This window comes from Pseudophryne corroboree, chromosome 1 (assembly GCF_028390025.1).
Source record: "Pseudophryne corroboree isolate aPseCor3 chromosome 1, aPseCor3.hap2, whole genome shotgun sequence".
NCBI lineage: Eukaryota > Metazoa > Chordata > Amphibia > Anura > Myobatrachidae > Pseudophryne > Pseudophryne corroboree.
Window position 1 is genome coordinate 1,093,697,293 of NC_086444.1, and position 19,390 is coordinate 1,093,716,682.

The following is a 19,390-nucleotide window of genomic DNA, read 5'->3' on the forward strand; positions in this document are numbered from 1 at the left end:
TGGACCTCTAAAACGTTTAAATACCAAAGGAAGATTTTAAAATGTACTGTAGTAATAATGATTCTATTTTATTAGGAAGTTACCAGCTACAGTTAACCCCAATGGTTTTAATACTAGTATTTTAGACAACCAACGTACCTAACATCTCTCTATGCAAAGGAGTTAAAGCCGATCAGGTTTCTAAAGTAGCAAACTGGTCAAAACGACTTAAATCGCCATCCCTGATCATAATATATCAAGATGAAAGAAAGCACCAGTACCTAGCAATCAGCGAGCAGTTGTGGATCATGTTCTTCTCAACAAAAATGCCCTGCGACTCATCTGTTTCTACAATCTTTCCATCTTGATACCACAACACCTGCATGTCCTGGTCAATATAGGAAGCCATGCATTGGAAAGGAAGACTGTCCCCTTCAAAGACCACTTGGCGATGCGAAGGGGTCATGTAAAACGATGGCAACTCGAGAGGTGATTCTGATGAAACAAACAATAAATAAATAGAAACAAACCCAAAAAGAAAAAAGAAGAAAACATTCACCCAACACTGAAACTCAATTTATAAAACATATTTAGTAGATTTACTCCAGCCAAACCACTTTTCATACTGAGGACTGTGCGGGTGACAAAGACCTCCCATTGGGGCAGATGTATTAACCTGGAGAAGTGATAAAGCAGTTATAAGCGCAAGGTGATAACGCACCAGCCAATCAGTTCCAATATGTAAATTGACAATTAGAAGCTGATTGCTGGTGCGTTATCACCTTACACTTATCATGTCTTTATCCCTTCTCCAGGCTTAATACATCCGCCCCAGTGACTGAAGAAAGAGGGCTTCACCACTACCTTTCTAGGGATTGTGCACTGTAGGGGTGTTAACTTTGCTAGGCAGATGGTACAAACTTAGCCAGCAGGGAGGCGCCGCACTGGCATCTATGGGGTACGAGAGTGGAGGAGAAAGGGTCCCTTTACTAGTAAATAATAATTGTATTAATTCTCCCCCCCCCCCCCCCCACGGATTCTTCATTTTGGCTTATATTGTGCTGAAAGAATAAGGATTGAGCATTAGTTCTCAACATCTATTATAAAAGAAAAAATATAAATTTAGGGCTTAGCAAATACTAGAAGTTGTTATGTTTTTATGTACTTTCTTGTTCAAGTAAATGTATCCATGCTTTCTTGTGAAACTTTTCAAACAGTAACAATATTTAACTAGAGATAATAAATACATTAGTAAGTAAACAAAGAAAGGGGAAATTTAAGTCATTCCTCAACATGTAACAGAAAAAGTTATGTAACCTAAGACAATGTTATTATTCAATGCTCAGTGAACAACATGCAGAGGAATTGTAAAGAAAACTATTTTTATCCTAGTAGAAAGCCAAAAAAGGAGTAGTGCATTATTAAAGTAAAAGTTGTACTTCGAGTATATATCAAGGTCATAACGTGTGACGGATTAGAGAACATAAGGGGAGGAATCCGTTAGACCCTTTAATTTAACTGGTGTGAAAAAAAGGGATAATTAAAGGTCAATTAGAGCCCCTTTTTCTTGCCCGATAAATTAAATAAATAAAACAGTTTTCAGACGTTAACACATAGGTCCCGGAACCTATTCTGGAATCTATGTGTTAACTGGTTTGAGACACGCGGTAACGGCCAATTTATTGGGGTTTTCTTTTTTGGTTCTGGAAAAGAAAACCCCCATTAACTGCAGCCTGCCTTTGGAACTAATTGAACAGTCAAGAGGGATTAATTAGCCAGCAGTGAACTACACAGATAATTGAATTCCCCCCAAAATGATAAACATTTGAAAAAAATATAAAGGGTTTTTTTTTTGGTGACAAAGCCAAGAGATTTTTTTTTATTTTATTTTTAATGACGTATATAGTGCAAGCAGCTTTAATTTAGCCCAAAATCTTGTTCTTTAGATTTTTCCTACAGTGCTGAAGTTATATACAAGGAGTAACGAGGCGAGTGACAGAAAACATGACAGCAGAAAGCCGATGAAACCCGTGCTTGCACATATTAAATACAATTATGACTTGGTGTTCACACAGCAGACTATATCAATGGAAAAAAAAGCTTTCATGAAAGATCGATAGGTAATATTCCCTATTACGTTTATAGAAATCCCAATATCTAGCATATATGGGAGATGGAACTTTTTTATTTTATAGGACTCAGAGGCTGAAATAGACTTGATGTAAGGGGGTGATTCAGTAAAAATCACTATACTGCCTATCGCCCCTGTGTTCCGGGAATGGTGAGGCCAAGGACTGCGCCGCAAGACGCATTTTCCATGGCCTCGCAAACCGCCCTGCGACGGCACGGCTGAGAAAGCTTAGGCTCACTCGGCCTGTCATTGCAGACCAACATGCCCTCTTGCACTTGCATTGCACATCCCCCTGCATTTGCACTGCTAAGGATTGCAATTGCAAAGCTGCAGCAAACAGCTTTGCAATTGCAATCATTAGTGAATTAGGCCCCAAGCTGGATAAGTAACTACAGTAGCATCACTATTAGGATCTATGGGCCTATTTCAATATTAATGCACATCTCCAATATTTTTGGCTCTGCACATGCACAGAAGCTGCCTTGCGCAAGTGCAGATCCAGGGCTACAATGTAGCTCGAAATGCCCCAAATGCTGCTGACATTTGGGGGCGGCAACAGGCAGCGCTGCAGTTTTCTGGGAACGCTGACGCCTCTGGCTGTGTGCTTGGACGCAGCTTCACTGGCTTCAGCAGCGTGAATTCCCCAGCCATACTCCATAACCGGAGTGTTATTCAGATGACCGATGTTCATGCAGAGGATAAAGTGCTGCTTCCTCAGACACAGCAGTGGATCAGAGAAGCCTCCTGCGGCAATAGCATATTACAGTGATGGCTAACCTTGACACTCCAGTTGTTGTTGAACTACACATCCCAGCATGCCCTACACTACAGTTTTGCTATTTGGCCTTGCTAAAACTGATCAGGACATGTTGGGATGTGTAGTTCAACAACAGCTGGAGTTTCAAGGTTAGCTATCACTGGCATATTATAACACAGCCACCGAGCACAAAGATATAGCGGTTGTGTGAACTGCATCCATCTGTGAATCAGGCCATATGTCTAGTAACTAATGTCTTGCACTGGACAGCCAGTACAGAAATCCCATGCTATGTTCACTACTACTATCTACATTAAAATGTTTCAAAATGGCACCACCAGATGTAAGGTGTCTAAAATAATTTTATATTTAAACCCTCTCTGGCCGACAAGCGGAATGGCGATGTCTTGGAGCTGTAGCATATATGCAGTCTAACCACAGGCTGGAAATTCCATCCAGGGTCCTGCAGAGCCACGTTACTTGCTGCAGAAAAGTATCTGGGAAGCTGTTGGGGGAGGGAATGAGGATCTCTGAATTGGTTATAGTAACGTTATTCTAAATGAATTAATTCTAAATAATGCAGCAGCAGTATTTTTAAACCAATATTATTATTATTATTATTATTATCCTTTATTTATATGGCGCCACAAGGGTTCCGCAGCGCCCAATTACAGAGTACATAAACAAATAATCAAACAGGAAAACAGCAACTTGCAGTTGATGACAGTATAGGACAAGTACAGGGTAAATAAACATAGCTACATCAGCAGATGACACTGGAATAAGTATCAGGTGGCAGAAGACTGATGGAATTGGTGCAGTTGAAGATTATTAAAGTAAGACAAAAGGATAAGCACATGAGGGAAGAGGGCCCTGCTCGTGAGAGCTTACATTCTAAAGGGGAGGGGTAGACAGACAGGGGTGACACAGTTGGGGTACATAGAGAGCGTAGAACAGAGGGTTAGGATGAGATTTGGCTGGGTTTGGTGAAGAAGTGGGTCTTGAGAGCCCGTTTGAAGTTTTGTAGAGAGGTGGAGAGTCTGAGGGGGAGAGGTAGGGAATTCCAAAGAAGTGGTGCAGCACGTGAAAAATCTTGGAGATAGGAGTGGGAGGAAGTAATTCGTAGGCAGGAGAGTCGGCGTGCATTAGCAGAGCGAAGAAGACGGGTGGGAGTGTAAAGGGAGATAAGGTCAGAGATGTAGATGGGAGAGGAGTGGGTGAGGGCTTTGTAAGCGAGTGTGAGAAGCTTGAAATGGATTCTGAAAGGGAAGGGGAGCCAGTGAAGGTCTAGTAAGAGAGGACAGGTGGACGTAGTGCGTTTGGTGAGGAAGATGAGCCGGGCAGCAGCACTGAGGATAGATTGGTGTGGAGAGAGGTATTTGTCAGGAATGCCAGTCAGGAGCAGATTACAGTAGTCCAGTCTGGAGATGACCAGTGAGTGGATAAGAGTCTTAGTAGCATCCTGGGTCAGAAAGGGTCTGATCCTGGAAATATTTTTTAGATAAAAATGGCAGGTTTGTGAGAGGTGCTGAATGTGTGGTTTGAAGGAGAGGGAGGAGTCAAGGATTACGCCAAGACAGCGCACTTGGGGGCTAGAGGAGATAGTAGTGACATCAATAGATAATGAGATTGTAGGAGGTGAGGTTATGCGGGAGGGAGGAAAGATGATCAGCTCGGTCTTAGACATGTTAAGTTTAAGAAAGCGCTGGGACATCCAGGAAGAGGTAGCAGAGAGACAGTTGGAGATACGAGTGAGGAGAGCAGGGGAGAGGTCTGGAGAGGAAAGATAGATTTGGGTGTCATCAGCGTAGAGATGATATTGGAAACCAAAAGAACTAATGAGCTTACCTAGTGAGGACGTATAGAGAGAGAAGAGAAGAGGACCAAGGACAGAACCTTGGGGTACCCCTACAGTTAGTGGAAGTGAGGGGGAGGTGGAGTCATGAGAGGAGACAGAGAAAGAACGGTCAGAAAGGCAGGAGGACAGCCAAGAGAGGGCAGTGTCACGTAGACCAATGGAGTGAAGAATTTGCAGTAGGAGAGGATGGTCCACAATGTCAAAAGCAGCAGAGAGATCAAGTAGAATAAGTATAGAGTAGTGTCCCTTAGATTTAGCAGCATGGAGGTCATTGCATACTTTTGTAAGGGCAGTTTCAGTGGAGTGGAGAGGACGGAAGCCAGACTGGAATGGGTCAAGCAGTGAGTGTGAGGAAAGAAAGGAAGTAAGGCGGTTGTAGACAATACGCTCAAGGAGTTTGGAGGGAAAAGGGAGGAGAGAGATGGGTCGGTAGTTGGAGAGTGTTTGGATCAAGTGTAGGTTTTTTAAGAATAGGACCTGCTTGTGCAAATACTTAATACATTTCCCATGTTAGTTAAATCTGGAGCATTGGGTCCACCGTGGTACTGTGAAGTCACAAAAGTGACACAAAATGACATACTGTTGTAAAAAAACAAAGTGTAACCTCACCGCATGTCAGCTGTTCCACTTTTACTGCCGTCACCGGCTGGCCTTGGAGAGCCTTAGGGTAGGAACATTTAGTCTCACGGACAGTTATGTTTTTTGCCTTTATCCACCCTGCCATCCACAGAAGATTGCAATCACACAGAAGATAGTCTGTCTGGAATTCTCTGCGCATGTAAAACAAAGGAAAAGGGGGGGGGGGGGGGAAATCCACATTTCTGTTTACATGTTTAACAAACTGTGTACCATGGGGGTCATTCCGAGTTGTTCGCTCGGTAAATTTCATCGCATTGCAGCGATTTTCCGCTTAGTGCGCATGCGCAATGTCCGCACTGCGACTGCGCCAAGTAAATTTGCTATACAGTTAGGTATTTTACTCACGGCTTTTTCTTCGTTCAGGCGATCGGAGTGTGATTGACAGGAAGTGGGTGTTTCTGGGCGGAAACTGGCCGTTTAATGGGTGTGTGTGAAAAAACGCTACCGTTTCTGGGAAAAACGCGGGAGTGGCTGGAGAAACGGAGGAGTGTCTGGTCGAACGCTAACTGTGTTTGTGACGTCAAACCAGGAACGACAAGCACTGAACTGATCGCAGATGCCAAGTCTTGAGTTACTCAGAAACTACACAGAGATGTCTTATCGCAATATTGCGAATCTTTCGTTCGCAAATTTAAGAAGCTAAGATTCACTCCCAGTAGGCGGCGGCTTAGCGTGTGCAATGCTGCTAAAAACAGCTTGCGAGCGAACAACTCGGAATGACCCCCCATGTGAGATCAACAGCGCACATATATCAGAGAAGAGGACCTAAGCAGAGATACGAGAGTGCTTCTTAACACCACTTAGGACAGATTATTATTATCATTACTGTACCATTCCTGCATCAATTTGGAAAAAACACTACAGCAGATGCTAGAGCTTCGAGTCTTTTGTGAGCTGGGGCATTTACAATGGGTTGGAGGGGTATATTCAATTAAAGTCGGAACCATTCCGACATGCATTTGTCGGAATGGATCCAACAAGGGCTATTCAATGAACACCTAAATCTGACAGGATTTGTCCGTTCCTGACCATCTCAATCTGACTTTAAAAAAAGTCAGATTGAGATGAGGGAGCTGAGAGGAGGAGACGGGGAGAGCCGCGGGGAGCCGGGTGAGCAGGGGCTACAGCACAGCGTAGCAAGAGGGTGGGGCACCGCCGCCAGACCACACGGCAGCGTCCACCCAGCTCCAGCAAGCGGGACCTCGCTTGCTGAGCCGGGTGGATGCTGCCGCGAGCGGCGGCGGTGCCCCATCCTCCTGCTACGCTGTTATGTAGCCGCTGCTCACCCGTCTCCCCGCTGCTCTCCCCGTCTCCTCCTCTCAGCTCCCTCATCTCAATCCGACATTTTTTTAAAGTCGGATTGATTTTTTAAAGTCGGATTGAGATGGTTGGAAATGGGGCCAAAACCTGTCGGATTTGGCCCCGTTTCCGACAGAAGCACGCAAATTGGCGGCTATTCCACCGATCCACATGTTTTCCGACAAGTCGGGAATTCCCGACTTGTTGGAAAAAATCAGCCCATAATGAATAGGTCAGAACCCCTTCCGACCTAAATCTGTCGGAAGCTGCCGTCTCTCCGACAAGACGACAGCTTCCGACACTTATTGAATATACCCCATAGGGTCACAATCTTAGTATATTATGCAGAATTTGCTTAACTGTTGGCATCAGTGACATCTTGACAAGGGCTCTCAAATTTCTTTGACAAAGACCCCAAAAATGTTATGAAATAATAGGTGATGATTTACCAAACCTTTCCCAACAGGCAGACCTTAGGTACTGGGTCGTCCTATTCTGATCAGAGGAACACTACAGCATAGGAAACACCCAGTAACCTTTTGTCCACCAACATGTGATGCACAGACAGCTTATCCTCCACTGTGTAAGAGGTAATACTTGCCTCTTGCAGTTACAGAATACTTACAATGACTTTAAGGCAACCAAATTAGAAAATGTTCCTTGTGCCAATGAAGAAAATAAATTCCCAGACAGATTTCTGAAGACAAAGTAGAAAAAAATAAAATAAAATGGATGTCATTTTGACGAGACAAACATGACCGCTTTGTAATTTCTCAATCCCATTAGTTTAATAATTTACTAAAATCAGCAACAAACGCACTTTTACCCTGTAGTTGAATGACTATTTATTGGTGAATGATTGAATATTATTGCACCTGTGAGCACAATTACTGAGCCGATTTATTGGGCTCTAGGTGCACATAACAAGGCCTCATACTTTAACACTATAATACACGATATACTGAAGTCCGATAATAGATAACTCACACTTGCATGATAAAATACATAAAAACAATACAGTGAGATATAAACGCACAGAAATATACATATGTGCATGCATTACAAATTTGCAATTTGTGGACACAACCCTGCATTCATTGTTCCAAATAATAGTGTCCTAAAATAGTAGAAACCACAAAAACAACTATGAATGAAAATAAAAACATAAAATGAAACTCATAAAACAAAATAAATTAGCAGGAACTTCAAACAAACAATCCTATATCAAACTGTCAATGAGGGATAACCTTTTGAATAATAAAGTTACCAGAATTTAATAGTATGTAAATTATACACATATATGTACTGTATATACATGCATGATGTTCAGTAGAAACAAAACTAATGGAAAACTCAGCACTCAACATATGCAAAAAACATCCACATACTTTTATCTAGCCAACTTACTCTGTTTGGAAAGATAAGCTAATACCTTAACAATGGAATACATTTTTGGAAACTGCAATCATCTGTATATTCTTCCATGATTTTCCCACATTTGGTAAACAACTGTTCTACTCTTTTTTTGTTATGCCATTCTTTCCAAAATATTTTCAGGATTACACACTATAAAAATCAGATACATTTAGAACGGCTTGAGGGGGAACAAACTGGTTCTGCACAATGCACACAGCAAAATGCACTCGTCAGTCCCTTCTCAGCTTTTTTTACCTTAAAAAGGGTCCAAGTCATTCAAAACAATGCTGTTCAAATGCAGAAAACTAGTAAATGTTTAAGGTAACACCTAAACCTTGGCAAACAAAAGTCAGCAGCAAAGGAGAATGGCCGCGCGCTGCATTACGTTACATCTCCCTCCTTTGAAACAGAGCTTTGGTTATGCTGCTTACTACTGTGCTACCTACTTTTACCAGTCTATCGCTCTCATTCAGCATGGATCGCTTGTGCAATTCCCTGCAGAGTTTCAGGGGGAGGGGAGGGATAGATGGCATTTATGGAAACGGGGGCATGTTACCCCATTTTCTGGGAGAGATGAGGCCAAGGTCTGCATCTTAGATGCAGATTTCTTGGTCTCGCAAGGATTCCTGCGACGGCCAGCCTGAGTAAAACGAGACTTACTCAGCTGGCAGTCTGCGGGGAACATTGGTTGCGATGTGGATCCAAGAGCAACGCGGTGGCAGTGCAGGGATCGCAAATGCAGCAAGGAGGTGCCTGCGAGCAGCTGTACAAATGCGATCCATACCGAAGGGCCTATAAACAGTTCCCACTCTCTGAGTTTGAGCAGTCATCCTCCAGGGGAACACAACAGACTCCCTGTCAGGGGAAGTGGCACTGGCAGTGTGTGACACTTCACGAAAAATACTTTACCAAATTTTAACATGTCCTGACAGGAGTAAAGCATGTTCTTTTCTTGGGATAATTCATGCTGGCCTTTTCTCGTTTCCTATGATTCTTTTATGAATTCCTCATTCAGAGGCAGTAAGATTGCAGTGTACAGTATCTGCTTTACTTTCCACAGTTGTCTGCAATATTAGTGGTATAAAAAGATAATACCCCCCTACGTATGATCAACAGGGTGCCTGGAAACCTCACTTTAATGTTTGCGTTTTCGAATTTTAAAATGTAATTCTGCGCTTTGGAGAGTGGTCCTGGAAAAGCTTACAAACACTTATAGGCCCTACACACTTAAAGATTATCTGTCCAATCTGGCTGATTGGAAAGAAAATCTGGCAATGGCTGGGAGCAAATAACAATCAACAATTTGCTACCAAAATCAAGAAAATGGACAAAAACAGTTCACATAAATTTGTTTAATGAAACAAACTTAACCAATTTGTCTTAAAGTCCATTTTTGTCTGTTTTCCAATGTTTGAGAGTAAATAGTGAATTGCCATTTGCTCCCAGACATTGCCAGATTTTCTTTCCAATCAGCCAGATTGGACAGATAATCTTTTAGTGTGTAGGGCCCTTTACACTGTAAGTGTAAGAACCTAAATCTGCCAATCATGTAGACTGCTGTAAGTCTTACACCAGTCTATATGATTGGCAGATGTAGGTACAAGGGGTTCTGTGTCTGATGTGAAGTCACGGATCTCCTGTCATGATGCATACTCAGGGCAACTGTAATAATCTCATTCATCATATAATCCGGTTATTCCCAGCGTCACACTCAGGTGTGACATTACTATGGCGGCTGTAAAGTTTTGTAGTGTGACAATCTGAAATGTCTTATTGTAATTATCCACTATAACTGGGACCGCCTCCTCGTTCACTGTAGACAGGTCTGAGCCGATAAAAGTTACCAAGCCCTTTCTGGGATTTCTCGTAACATCAATGGTACTTTGAAGTCTACCTACGTTCCAGGTAATAGGTTTAACAATTTGTTGCAAATGTCTCAATGCCCTGAGCTATGTGTGGCCAGAACACAGCATCACCGGGACATATACTGGTAAGAAACGTTCTCAGGTAGCCATGATGAGTATAAGGACTCCTACATATAGGGATTTAGGAACCCCAATTCTGTCACGTGTAAGTAAGCTACCAGTTGTTTCGGACAAGTCCTAACGGTGAGAAAAAAAATAAGATTTTACGCACCGGTAAATCTATTTCTCGTAGTCCGTAGTGGATGCTGGGAACTCCGTAAGGACCATGGGGAATAGCGGCTCCGCAGGAGACTGGGCACAACTAAGATTTAGGACTACCTGGTGTGCACTGGCTCCTCCCTCTATGCCCCTCCTCCAGACCTCAGTTAGGAAACTGTGCACGGAAGAGCTGACACAATAAGGAAAGGATTTGAAATTCCGGGTAAGACTCATACCAGCCACACCAATCACACCGTACAACTCATGATACTATACCCAGTTAATAGTATGAAAAACGACTGAGCCTCACAAACAGAAGGCTCATAACAATAACCCTTTAGTTAGGCAATAACTATATACAAGTATTGCAGACAATCCGCACTTGGGATGGGCGCCCAGCATCCACTACGGACTACGAGAAATAGATTTACCGGTGAGTAAAATCTTATTTTCTCTGACGTCCTAGTGGATGCTGGGAACTCCGTAAGGACCATGGGGATTATACCAAAGCTCCCAAACAGGCGGGAGAGTACGGATGACTCTGCAGCACCGAATGAGCAAACTCAAGGTCCTCCTCAGCCAGGGTATCAAACTTGGAGAATCTTGCAAAAGTGTTTGAACCCGACCAAGTAGCAGCTCGGCAAAGTTGTAAAGCCGAGACCCCTCGGGCAGCCGCCCAAGAAGAGCCCACTTTCCTCGTGGAATGGGCTTTTACCGATTTAGGATGCGGCAGTCCAGCTGCAGAATGTGCAAGTTGAATCGTGCTACAGATCCAGCGAGCAATAGTCTGCTTAGAAGCAGGAGCACCCAGCTTGTTGGGTGCATACAGGATAAAGAGAGAGTCAGTTGTCCTGACTCCAGCCGTCCTGGAAACATATATTTTCAGGGCCCTGACTACGTCCAGCAACTTGGAGTCCTCCAAGTCCCGAGTAGCCGCAGGCACCACAATAGGTTGGTTCACATGAAACGCTGATACCACTTTAGGAAGGAATTGGGAACGAGTCCTCAATTCCGCCCTATCCGTATGAAAAATCAGATAAGGGCTTTTACATGACAAAGCCGCCAATTCTGATACACGCCTGGCCGACGCCAGGGCCAACAGCATGACCACTTTCCACGTGAGGTATTTTAGCTCCACGGTCTTAAGTGGCTCAAACCAATGCGACTTTAGGAAATCCAACACCACGTTGAGATCCCACGGTGCCACTGGAGGCACAAACGGGGGCTGAATATGCAGCACTCCTTTAACAAAAGTCTGAACTTCAGGCAGTGAAGCCAGTTCTTTTTGGAAGAAAATGGACAGAGCCGAAATCTGGACCTTAATGGAGCCCAATTTTAGGCCCATAGTCACTCCTGACTGCAGAAAGTGCAGAAAACGACCCAGTTGAAATTCCTCCGTTGGGGCCTTCCTGGCCTCACACCACGCAACATATTTCCGCCATATGCGGTGATAATGGTTTGCGGTCACCTCTTTCCTAGCTTTAATCAGTGTAGGAATAACTTCCTCCGGAATGCCTTTTTCTTTTAGGATCCGGCGTTCAACCGCCATGCCGTCAAACGCAGTCGCGGTAAGTCTTGGAACAGACAGGGCCCCTGCAGCAGTAGGTCCTGTCTGAGCGGCAGAGGCCAAGGGTCCTCTGATAACATCTCTTGAAGTTCCGGGTACCAGGCTCTTCTTGGCTAATCCGGAACCACTAGTATAGTTCTTACTCCTCTTCTTCTTATTATTATTCTCAGTACCTTGGGTATGAGAGGTAGAGGAGGGAACACATAAACCGACTGGTACACCCACGGTGTCACTAGAGCGTCCACAGCTATCGCCTGAGGGTCCCTTGACCTGGCGCAATATCTTTTCAACTTTTTGTTGAGGCGGGACGCCATCATGTCCACCTGTGGTCTTTCCCAACGGTTTACCAGCATTTTAAATGACTTCTGGATGAAGTCCCCACTCTCCTGGGTGGAGGTCGTGTCTGCTGAGGAAGTCTGCTTCCCAGTTGTCCACTCCCGGAATGAACACTGCTGACAGTGCTAACACGTGATTTTCCGCCCATCGGAGAATCCTTGTGGCTTCTGCCATCGCCATCCTGCTTCTTGTGCCGCCCTGTCGGTTTACATGGGCGACCGCCGTGATGTTGTCTGACTGGATCAGCACCGGCTGGTGTTGAAGCAGGGGTCTTGCCTGACTTAGTGCATTGTAAATGGCCCTTAGTTCCAGAAAATTTATGTGCAGGGAAGTCACCTGACTTGACCATTGTCCTTGAAAGTTTCTTCCCTGCGTGACTGCCCCCCAACCTCGAAGGCTGGCATCCGTGGTCACCAGGACCCAGTCCTGTATGCCGAATCTGCGGCCCTCTAGAAGATGAGCACTCTGCAGCCACCACAGCAGCGACACCCTGGCCCTTGGAGACAGCATCTGAAGATGCGATCCGGACCACTTGTCCAACAGATCCCACTGAAAGATCCTTGCATGGAACCTTCCGAATGGAATTGCTTCGTACGAAGCCACCATTTTTCCCAGGACTCGCGTGCAGTGGTGCACCGACACCTGTTTTGGTTTTAGGAGGTCTCTGACTAGAGATGACAACTCCTTGGCCTTCTCCTCCGGGAGAAACACTTTTTTCTGTTCTGTGTCGAGAACCATCCCCAGGAACAGTAGACGCGTTGTAGGAACCAGCTGCGACTTCGGAATGTTCAGAATCCAGCCATGCTGTTGCAGCACTGCCCGAGCCAGTGCTACTCCGATCAACAACTGTTCCCTGGACCTCGCCTTTATAAGGAGATCGTCCAAGTACGGGATAATTATAACACCCTTTTTTCGAAGGAATATCATCATCTCTGCCATTACCTTGGTAAATACCCTCGGTGCCGTGGACAGACCAAACGGCAACGTCTGGAATTGGTAATGACAGTCCTGTACCACAAATCTGAGGTACTCCTGGTGAGGGGGGTAAATGGGGACATGCAGGTAAGCATCCTTGATGTCCAGTGATACCATGTAATCCCTTTCGTCCAGGCTTGCAATAACCGCCCTGAGCGATTCCATTTTGAACTTGAACCTTCGTATATAAGTGTTCAAGGATTTCAAATTTAGGATGGGTCTCACCGAACCGTCCGGTTTCGGTACCACAAACATTGTGGAATAGTAACCCCGTCCTTGTTGAAGGAGGGGTACCTTGACTATCACCTGCTGCGAAAACAGCTTGTGAATTGCCTCCAGCACTGCCTCCCTGTCTGAGGGAGCTGTCGGCAAGGCAGATTTGAGGAAACGGCGAGGGGGAGACGTCTCGAACCCCAGCTTGTACCCCTGAGATACTACCTGTAGAATCCAGGGATCCACCCGTGAGCGAGCCCACTGGTCGCTGAAGTACTTGAGACGGGCCCCCACCGTACCTGGCTCCGCCTGTGGAGCCCCAGCGTCATGCGGTGGACTTAGAGGAAGCGGGGGAGGACTTTTGTTCCTGGGAACTGGCTGTATGCTGCAGCTTTTTCCCTCTACCTCTGCCTCTGGGCAGAAAGGACGCGCCTCTAACCCGCTTGCCTTTCTGGGGCCGAAAGGACTGTACCTGATAATACGGTGCTTTCTTCGGCTGTGAGGGAACATGGGGTAAAAATGTCGATTTCCCAGCTGTAGCTGTGGAAACGAGGTCCGAGAGACCATCCCCAAAAAACTCCTCACCCTTGTAAGGCAAAACTTCCATGTGCCTTTTAGAATCAGCATCACCTGTCCACTGCCGAGTCCACAATCCTCTCCTGGCAGAAATGGACATTGCGTTTATTTTAGATGCCAGTCGGCAAATATCCCTCTGTGCATCTCTCATGTAGAAGACTGCGTCTTTAATATGCTCTATGGTTAGCAATATAGTGTCCCTGTCTAAGGTATCGATGTTATCTGACAGGGAATCTGACCACGCAGCTGCAGCACTGCACATCCATGCTGAAGCAATAGCTGGTCTCAGTATAATACCTGAGTGTGTATATACAGACTTCAGGATAGCCTCCTGCTTTCTATCTGCAGGCTCCTTTAGGGCGGCCGTGTCCGGAGACGGTAGTGCCACCTTTTTTGACAGACGTGTGAGCGCTTTATCCACCCTAGGGGATGTCTCCCAACGTGACCTATCCTCTGGCGGGAAAGGGTACGCCATTAGTAACCTTTTAGAAATTACCAGTTTCTTATCGGGGGAAACCCACGCTTCTTCACACACTTCATTTAATTCATCAGATGGGGGAAAAACCACTGGAAGCTTTTTCTCCCCAAACATAATACCCTTTTTTGTGGTACCTGGGGTAATATCTGAAATGTGCAACACATTTTTCATTGCCGTAATCATGTAACGGGTGGCTCTATTGGAATGTACACTAGTCTCATCGTCGTCGACACTGGAGTCAGTATCCGTGTCGACATCTGTGTCTGCCATCTGAGGTAGTGGGCGTTTTAGGGCCCCTGATGGCTTTTGAGACGCCTGCGCAGGCACGGGCTGAGAAGCCGGCTGTCCCACATCTGCTATGTCGTCAAACCTTTTATGTAAGGAGCTGACACTGTCGCGTAATTCCTTCCACATGTCCATCCACTCAGGTGCCGACCCCGCAGGGGGTGACATCACATTTACCGGCATCTGCTCCGCCTCCACATAAGCCTCCTCATCAAACATGTCGATACAGCCGTACCGACACACCGCACACACACAGGGAATGCTCTGACTGAGGACAGGACCCCACAAAGTCCTTTGGGGAGACAGAGAGAGAGTATGCCAGCACACACCAGAGCGCTATATATACAGGGATTCACACTACCCACAGTGATTTTTCCCCTATAGCTGCTGATATTACACAGATTGCGCCTAAATTTAGTGCCTCCCCTCTCTTTTTTACCCTATGTAGTCTGGAAACTGCAGGGTAGAGCCTGGGGAGCGTCCTTCCAGCGGAGCTGTGAGGGAAAAAGGCGCCAGTGTGCTGAGGGAGATAGCCCCGCCCCTTTTCCGGCGGACTTCTCCCGCTCTTTTATATGTATATCTGGCAGGGGATTTTACACATATATATTCTTAATGACTATATTATGTGTTTATTTTGCCAGCAAGGTACTATTATTGCAGCCTAGGGCGCCCCCCCCCCCCCAGCGCCCTGCACCCATCAGTGACCGGAGTGTGTGGTGTGCATGGGGAGCAATGGCGCACAGCTGCAGTGCTGTGCGCTACCTTGATGAAGACCGAAGTCTTCTGCCGCCGATTTCCAGGAACGTCTTCTTGCTTCTGGCTCTGTAAGGGGGACGGCGGCGCAGCTCCGGGACCGGACGACCGAGGCTGGTCCTGTGTTCGATCCCTCTGGAGCTAATGGTGTCCAGTAGCCTAGAAGCCCAAGCTAGCTGCAAGCAGGTAGGTTCGCTTCTCTCCCCTTAGTCCCTCATAGCAGTGAGTCTGTTGCCAGCAGATCTCACTGAAAATAAAAAACCTAAATGATACTTTCTTTTCTAGGAGCTCAGGAGAGCCCCTAGTGTGCATCCAGCTCGGCCGGGCACAAAATTCTAACTGAGGTCTGGAGGAGGGGCATAGAGGGAGGAGCCAGTGCACACCAGGTAGTCCTAAATCTTTCTTAGTTGTGCCCAGTCTCCTGCGGAGCCGCTATTCCCCATGGTCCTTACGGAGTTCCCAGCATCCACTAGGACGTCAGAGAAAAGGCATTTGGTTTCCCCCAGCACCCTGAATGATAACAGTAACCAGATGTAAAGCCCACACAATATTAGAATTCAGAGATCTCAATTACATATAATTGCGCAAATGTATGAATAAGCCCCAAAGCCACATCAAGGCGTCTCTATATATTTGGGGTCCCTAATTTGCGCAAATATATGTAACCGAGATCTCTGAATTCTAATATTTACATCTGGTTACTGTAATCATTCAGGGTGCTGGGGGAAACCAAATGCCTTTTTTTTCTTGCTTAGAAATACCCCTTCCTTTCAAGCACCTGAATGATATCACAAAGCTAATTGAGCATCTGCCACACTATATAAGTCCTAATGGTGACAATGTTCTTGGTAGAAGAAACATCTTGTTCTGCATTAAAGGTCTATCAGGACTACCGGTTCCGGCTTCTTGGAGACCTGAGCTCCGTTTTTGAGCTCCGTCTCCCGATCCTCTGCAGCAACCTTTTATTAGGCTTCTAAAGCCTCGTTTGGCGACCGGAACCCTCCCGCAGTGCCCCTACACCCCCCGCCGCTGAGATGGACCGCTTTCTAGCGCCGCTGACGCCGCAGCCACAGACGGACCAACAGCAGCAGCAGCCTCCACGCCAGGAGAAGCGGCGGGCTGCAGGGACCATGCAAGCAGACTCTGCTGCGGAGAGCGCACCCCCCCTGCATAAGAAAACCGCGGCCGAGGGACCTACATCTGGGGGACACGTGAGTGCGGGCTGCGATGCCCCTGTGACATATTCCGAGGTGGTGGCGGCCATTACAGCCACTATGACTCCCCTTCTATCTAAAGCAGTGGCTGATATCACCAGTCAGCTGCAACATCTGACCCACAGGGTTTCTAACACAGAACAACAGCTTAATGTAGCCTCCCATGATATAGGAGATCTGCAGCACACTGTGAAGCGCCTCACTAACGACTCATATCAGCTATGGAACAAGATAGACGATATTGAGAACAGATCGCGTCGAAATAATATTAGGCTGGTCGGCCTCCCTGAGTCTATCAAGGGGCCCGCTCTGGCCCATTTTGTCCGCAACACTCTACCCTCGCTTTTAGGCATAGAGGCGGTTTGCCAGGACATGGTTATAGAGAGGGTTCATAGGGTGGGCCCGACTCCGACCCCTAACAGGCCGAGACCCCGCGTTACCCTGTTCCGCTGCTTAAATTACCTACACAAAATGGAGATATGGTCGGCCTCTCGCAAAGCTAAATCTTTGTCATGGGAAGGACATATGCTTCACATTTTTCAAGACTACTCCGCTGAGTTATCACGGGCCAGGAAATCCTTTTCCCCTGTTTGTTCTCAATTAGTCACCGAAGGGCGCAAATTTGGCCTACTGTACCCTGCCAGGCTTCGCATTTATGATGGGACTTCATTTAAGGACTTCTCCACCCCGCCTGACGCTTTGGCTTATCTCCAGGAGCTGTCCCAGGCTAAGGATGCAGACATCTCTGATTCCGCTAATTGAGGAACTGTGCTCCATATTCTAAATTGTCTCATTAAGTTCGACCTGCTCTGCATGACTTCATGTCTGTTTAATGATTCCTAAGTTTATACCGTTACCCCTTTTTTTTCTACATTTAGCGGGTCATTCTTTCTATATTACATGTTGTCTTTCTATATTACATGTTATTTTAATGTTCTTTTGCGCAAAGCGCTGCCGGGACCTTCGGGCCACAGTTATACAGTTGTATTTTGCTGCAATTTGAGGATCAGAGACGGATACGCCCCTCCGAGCTGGATGTGTGTCTCTTTTATTATGTTACTTTATGTGCTTTTACTCGGAAGTCTGGCATCAAACGCTAGCGTTTGTATGCCTTTTTTCATTTGTACCCCCTACCTCTCCTCCCGTATACTCCCTCCCTCCCTACCTCACTGTTTGGTACCCTCCTCCAACTCCTTTGGGCGCTGTCCTGCGATGTATAAATTGGCTAGAATGTATGATGTCCTTTGGCATCATTGTACTAAAAGTTCCTCTTTTTGTATTTTTATGTTCTAGGCCGCTGTTTCTTTTTTACCCTGTTTCCTCCAGGGATGCCTAGTCTACGCTACGCAACCTGGAACGTTGGAGGTATCAACTCTCCGGCGAAACGCAGGAAAATTTTGATCTTCTTACAAAAATCTGGCGTGGACGTGGCATTCCTTCAGGAAACTCATCTGACTCCTTCTGAGTCTGCAAAATTGGGAATGCTGGGTTGGTCTGTATTGGCATCTTCTTCCTACAGTTCCAAAGCACGAGGAGTGGTTATCCTGGTAAAACGCACACTGGCCCATGAAATTCACCGTGTTGTTATTGATGATACAGGTAGATATGTAGTGGTCTTGGTAGACATGCTAGGCAAGAGGCTCACGCTGGCGAATGTATATATTCCCCCCCTCCCTACTCCAAATCATACTTCCAGCATTTAATTACCCATTTGACCCCCTTCATGGGTGACAATTTGATTATTGGTGGAGATTTTAACCTGATCTCTTCCTCCTTACTTGACAGATCGAACAGCCGTGGGACTCCACCTCCACTTCCTAAAGTTGGCATCCCCCTCTTCACCTCCACCCTATAGGTTATAGACCTGTGGCGAGCTCTATACCCAACGGAACGAGAGTACACCTGTCTCTCGGCGGCGCACGGCTCCCTCTCTCGTATTGACTATTTCTTCATTTCTCATGCTCTTTTCCCTCAAGTCACGGACTGCTCTATTGCCCCCATCTCTCTGTCAGATCATGCTATGATTACCTTGACTATCCACTTCCCCGATGACAGAGACACAACTAGGTTATGGAAATTCCCATCTAGATTTTGTCGCTCTTCTACTTTCAAATCCTTCTTGGAGGCTGCATGGAACGATTATTGCATTACCAACTCTGAACATCTCCAGACGGATCCTTTTTTGTTTTGGATGTCGGCAAAAGCCGTACTCAGAGGAGCGATTATGTCTTTTACCGCAGCCTCCAACAAGGACTCCTCAAAGCAGTATCTAGTGCTCCAGGACGCTCTCACTACGGCATTTCATGCGTACAAACATGCACCTTCACCGGCCACTAAGCAAGCATATCTGCTCACTAAAACCCACTTTGACGAACACATTTCCGAAATGGGTGATAAATACCTTTTTTCTGTCCACTACAAGTTCCATAAATTCGGGAACAAGTCTGGCCATTTACTCTCTAACTTGCTTCGTGGCACATTTTCACCGGCAGTGGTTCACCCCCTCCGCACACAGCAGGGCACACTGACTTCCACAAACAAGCAGATTGCACATATCATGCAGTCTTACTTTTCCCAATTGTACTCGTCCACCCCTCCAAGCACCTTGCAACCATCTTTCCCAGCTTCGCATTCCCCGACATCCTGCTCTCAACCACCACACTCTCCCCCCACCCCCGCTGACACTTCTCCCAACACTCCTCTCTTCTGGGAAGCTCTACCTTACCCTGTCCTCTCCGATGATATGGCTTCACAACTTTTATCCCCGATTACTATCACTGAAGTCCGAACA

The 19,390-nt window shown here is 46.1% G+C and overlaps 1 protein-coding gene across 1 annotated transcript in view; it reads right to left on the bottom strand.

The window, feature by feature from the left end:
- The window catches only part of ADGRA3 (adhesion G protein-coupled receptor A3), an 89,229-nt gene that overhangs the window by 35,252 nt on the left and 34,587 nt on the right, over positions 1 to 19,390 (bottom strand). The window contains exons 5-7 of the mRNA XM_063921678.1: positions 7,289 to 7,360; positions 5,335 to 5,495; positions 261 to 474 (exon numbers count right to left, since the gene is read on the bottom strand). Coding sequence (XP_063777748.1) covers positions 261 to 474; positions 5,335 to 5,495; positions 7,289 to 7,360 — 447 coding nt within the window. The remainder of the gene's footprint in view (positions 1 to 260; positions 475 to 5,334; positions 5,496 to 7,288; positions 7,361 to 19,390) is intronic.